The following is a 5,383-nucleotide window of genomic DNA, read 5'->3' on the forward strand; positions in this document are numbered from 1 at the left end:
TTTTCTATAATTTCCCATAGGACATTATAAAATAACTGTAAGAAATTATTACAATCAAGATTCAAGTATTTATGCCATTCGACTTTCGAGAGATCCGCTGTACAACCTAAAAAATTGCATTTATGAAAGTTAAATCTTTTAATGATATTTTCCTTTAATGATGAAGTATTGTCTGCGGTAATATTAATCTCTAAAGGGGGGTGGTAAATATCGACACGACTAAGTGGCTGCGCGTCCATCACCTTACATACCAAGTCAGTACTTGCCAATACCAAGTCAAGAAGCTTCCCATTGCTGTTAAAAGTAAAGTTACGTTGAGCGAGTGAAGTTCGAGATACAAAGTCTCTCATAAGCAAATATTTCTCATTAATAGTTTTAAAATTTTTTGTGTTATCCCACTCATAATCTGGTAGATTGAAATCACCTATAATAAGAAAATGTTCACCAAACGACGATAACATTCTTTCTTCACAAATTTCTAGATAGTCAAAGAATTGCTCACTCGCAATATATGAAGGCATATAAGCTGTGCAAATATTTAAAGAAATATGTTTTAGCTTAATTTTAACCCATACATCTTCAAGTGACGAATTCCAATCATATCTACACTCCGATAAAATACTTTTATTTACTGCTATTAACACTCCTCCACCATGGGTTTTACTATATTTTGTTAAAAATTCAATAGGTCTATCTTTACGATAAACTTTATACCGTTCGTCAAATATTTCTGCTGAATATACCGTATCATCGAGCCAAGTTTCACATAGACATATTATATCATAGTTATTACAGATAATAGTTTTATAAATATCATTCGTTTTAGATTTCATACCTCTGATATTCTGATAATAAATCGTTACATCCATCTTATTCATTTTAAAAAGATAATTACAAAAAAATAAAATAAAAAACAAAACAAAAAGTACACTACGAAGTTATAAACTACAAATTCACTGCAGATTCTCTAACACCTGCAAATTTTTAACATGTATAAATTGTGAGGTTTCGTTTTTTCTCATAAATATGTGTCCATTTCGTACCCACACGAATCTATAAGCTAATTCCTTCGCTTTGAGTCTGGCTGCAGCATGCACAGATTTATTAAAAGGAGAAAGATGCTCCGATACATATATTGGCACAATATTACCACTGATACCGAGGTTTGATGAGTTAAGTTTATTGTGGGGATGAGACTTATTATATCTAGCAATGGCAGAGTACAGTTCGTCACGACATCGTGTACTTCGTAATTTTGCGATTATAGCTCTTGGCCGCTTGCTATTCCTATTCATACTGGCAACTCTTGTACAATTCAAAACATCAGTGTCAGAAAGGTTGTAAGACACAGTTTCAGCAATTTTCTTAATAATACTAAGCGGGTTTTCTGTTTTACTTTCGGGGACTCCCTGTATCTCAATATTAGAATCTCTTAGATTTTGGTCTATAGTATTAATGCGTTCCGTTAAAGATAGTACTGTGGATTCCAAATTATCACATTGACATTTCATCTTATTGTAGTCCGATGACAATGTTGATATTGTCTTGTTTAAATCTTCATACTGATTACTTATATACTGAACTGTGTTTTGAAGATCTTGTAGTCTTTCTTTAAGGGGGTATAGTTCTTTTTCTAACATTGGGCGAATCAGATCAGGAAGCTCCTCACGCAGCGAAGCTCGCATTTCCGATTTGATGAGTCTTCTCAATTCATCTTCAGAATGCGAATACAACGATGTTGATTGCTTTTTTCGTTGAGTGACATAGCTGCTCTGAGAATCCTCGCTATCAGAAGACTTGTTTAGGTTTCCTAAGTTCCCTTGACGTATGGGTGTATTGGTATTATCTCCCTTAGGTTGTTTATTTCGGCATGCAGGGCATACCCAAGCCTGTTTATGTTCCTTGGTCATATTGTTGTTAAACCGTTTTTCAGAAACATTAGCACACGATAAGTCATAAATATCTCTACACGTATGGCATTTAAGATACAGTTTGCCCATTATGATATTAAGACATCCAGCACAAGATATTTTCTTTGATGCCATTTTAATAGATTTGCACGTGTACTGAAGTTATAACGTAGTATAATTAAACTACAAATACTCAATATGTAGGTAGTTATAAATAATGAACAAATTATATTTCCTGAACGGCCGCTCAACATCAACAGGTAGGTAGAAATGCGTGACTGCGCTGCTGCAGCGATGACTCACCGTTACACTAAAATCACTGCATGAACGCAACGGAATTCATAAGTTGTTAATGTATTTTTATTCTCTGTTACACTTCTACAATATTAAGTTGTAATTTTGCAATGGAATGTAAGTTTGATAATTAATAAATGTTTTTGTATAAGTTGCACTACCGAAAATCAACTTTTTAATAGTATTTTAAATTAATTTACACGGACCGTATGTTTACACGTCTTACTTCCACAATATTTTATTACATAAAATCTATCGCTCAACTGACTTGTTTTCATCCTCACTTATCAGCCCTTAGTGGTGCCCCGTCTGCCCAGCGCAGACGAAATTACCATTCCATTAAAAAAAACAGACCCCTAAGTCCCTATAATAAAAAGCGCAGCTAGTAATCTTAATCATGGTGTTCATTAGACTTAGAGTCATTGTGGTAACAGTGAGTCAGATGGTAGTGTACCCATACACTACCCACATACTAGGCGACATAGTATTTTTTTTGATGGGTGAAAATGGTGTGGTAACCCCTGCCTGTGCTAACGAGATACGCTGGCGGAGCACCAGTGAAGTGTGACAGATGAGAATGAAAACAGGCCAGTTAGCCCATCATGATGAATTCATCAGGAATTAACCATAATAGTTTCCAGGGAGAACCGCGAGAAGGTCGACCTGGTTGGGTATATTGCTAGCAATAGGATTCTCAGTCTCCATTACTAACAATCCCTTTCCCCCCGGCGACATAGTATTGGGCAAAATCACACTTCACACTCGCCAGTGCGCTGCTCAGAATTGTGGTGTCGTTGTTGTATCAGCCGTTAGCTGTCCACTGCTGAACATAGCTGCCCCCATAATGGGGGTTTTGTCAGTAGTTGCCATGCTTGGCAGGCGAGTTGGCAACCGCAGTGTGGCTTCTGATAATATTTTAAGAGGGACGCTGCTGCCCATCCCTCCATCATTAGCTCCATTAATCGTCTCTTACGATACCCACGGGAAAGGAGGGGGTGGCCTATTCTAAGTCGGGATCTACGCGGCTAGAAGCGTAGTGTACGGCATACCTAAGAAATAATTTGTGTTTTATTGCTATAAAATTTAAAATAAAAACGAGAATTTTATTGTTTTAAGAGAACAACAAAATTACGTACTGCTTACTACGTGGAAAAAAATTTTTTTTTTTATTAATAGCAGTTATTAAAAGGACAATAAATTAGGGATAGCTAACTGACTTTATGATGCAAAAAAAGTACTGCCGAAAGTCTCTTTTTTTGTATCATAAAATTAAAATGTATAGCTGGTACACAGTGGGTCGTTTCCAAAATGAATACAGTAAATCGATCCGCTGTGAAACTACTTAAAAGAGGTTGAGTCCTTTCTGAGACTAGCGCACATAAACGTATGATATTGATTTAAAATATTTTTCCTACGGCTACCTCATATTAGTGCCTGTAGATCAAATTAAATAGTTTAAAATCACATTTAATTTTACGTTGTAATGGTTCTGGAGCATTCTTTAAGAACAAAGATAAAAATAATATCAATTCTTATTCCAATTTCTTAAAATTCTATTTTAAATGCAATTAAAAAGGTACTAAGCAAGCTGATTTATATGAACAAAGTTATTTCCATAGACACTTATATTACATAATTTTTTATGTGCTCTACAAAAACCCCCCTTCAATTGTATCAAAATTAGTAATTTTGATTTCAAAACTAACTACTGAACCGAATTTGATACAATTTGTATGGGAACAGTTTGTAACCTTTCAGAAAATATAAAATAATTATCAAATTGGTTTATAACTGACGGAATTATGAGGTAACAAATATAAAAAAAAAAATAACTGAACTGATAATCTCCTTCTTTTTGAAGTCGACTGTAAACGTAAACAATTTGTACAATAAACTAATTTTACCAAAAATTTAATAGAAATACAATGATACATATTTTAGTAGTTTTAGTCTTTATCTAATTACAAATTTGTCTCTTTTCCACAACCTGTACATTCTTATGGCGTATGCTTGGCGACAAAACTATCACATCTCTTAATTTGGACTACTCTTAAAATAGTAATTAAAGTTCATGTACAGATATCTGTCATTAAAATTTCATTTTGTAAGAGAACTTAAAAATGAAAGTTTCAATTTGTATTAACTAGAACTTTATTATACTACTAACGCCATCTGTTGGATGGTTAGGTGTTTACAGGCACAGGGTCATCTGCTGCTGCTGTCTGAAAGAGAAAAATTGATAAGAAAATGTAGGATTTTGAAAATTTGTGTGTTTGTCTATTCCGCGCGTGGACTGCGACCACTCGTGATCTGCGTGGAGCAACAGGTTCGAAGTTGTGACTAGGCGCACGCCGATTATGCGTGTGCAGTGTCAGTGTGTGTGTGAGTGCCTCAGCGCGCGCAACTGGTGGCCCACTTGTTGTACGTCTCAGCATCACGTGCACAGCGCACGCCCAGCATCACTCCCCTGCGGAACGACCACAGCCGCAGCCAAGGGCAGCGACCTCCTTGTGAAATCGTCTGACCCCCAACAGCACCCCTCACTCGTATCCCCACCCCCCAGTCGTTCTACAACGTTGACGACATGTCACAGCAGGGCCTTTTTTTTGATGGGTGAAAATGGTATGGTGCGCTAATGGGATACGCTGGCGGAGCACCAGTGAAGGGTGATAGATGAGAATGAAAACAGGTCAGTTAGCCCATCATGATGCATTCATCAGGAATTAACCATGATAGTTTCCAGGGAGAACCGCGAGGATATTGACCTGATTGGGTATATTGCTAGCAATGGGATTCTCAGTGTCCATTACTAACAATCCCTTTCCCCCCTCGCAGCGGAGTCGCCCATGGGGTACCCCCGCCTGCCCCATCATTAGGAGGGATCTTTTAGATCCTTCTAAATCGGTTATTATCTTGTCATGGCCCTAGGCCTAGGCACTTGCTCAAGTAAGTCGTCCGTCGGGAGGTCGGCCGGAATATCCGAGATCTCGAAGCGGGTATGTGTAAGTACCGCGTCTAGTTATATCCCGGTCTTTGTCCCCTCTTCGATGCCTGCCTCAGTAACTCCCTCGCCAACCCCAGCGGCGTCAGCGTCAGCGTCAAGCGTACTGTACGACCTAGAAACGCTGCGCCTCCCTGTTCTGAACACGCTAAACGTAGCGGCCACTTTTGCTTCCACG

General features: G+C 37.7%; 1 protein-coding gene across 1 annotated transcript; it reads right to left on the reverse strand.

Annotated features, from left to right (window-relative positions):
• Window positions 1-953: 953 nt before the first annotated feature.
• On the reverse strand, window positions 954-2,045 carry LOC128201073 (uncharacterized). Its single transcript, XM_052896685.1, has one exon. The coding sequence runs from the start codon at window positions 2,043-2,045 to the stop codon at window positions 954-956; it is 1,092 nt and encodes a 363-aa protein (XP_052752645.1).
• Between the last annotated feature and the right edge of the window lie 3,338 nt (window positions 2,046-5,383).

Source organism: Galleria mellonella, unplaced genomic scaffold (assembly GCF_026898425.1).
Source record: "Galleria mellonella isolate WM207_F2 unplaced genomic scaffold, CSIRO_AGI_GalMel_v1 utg33, whole genome shotgun sequence".
Lineage (NCBI taxonomy): Eukaryota > Metazoa > Arthropoda > Insecta > Lepidoptera > Pyralidae > Galleria > Galleria mellonella.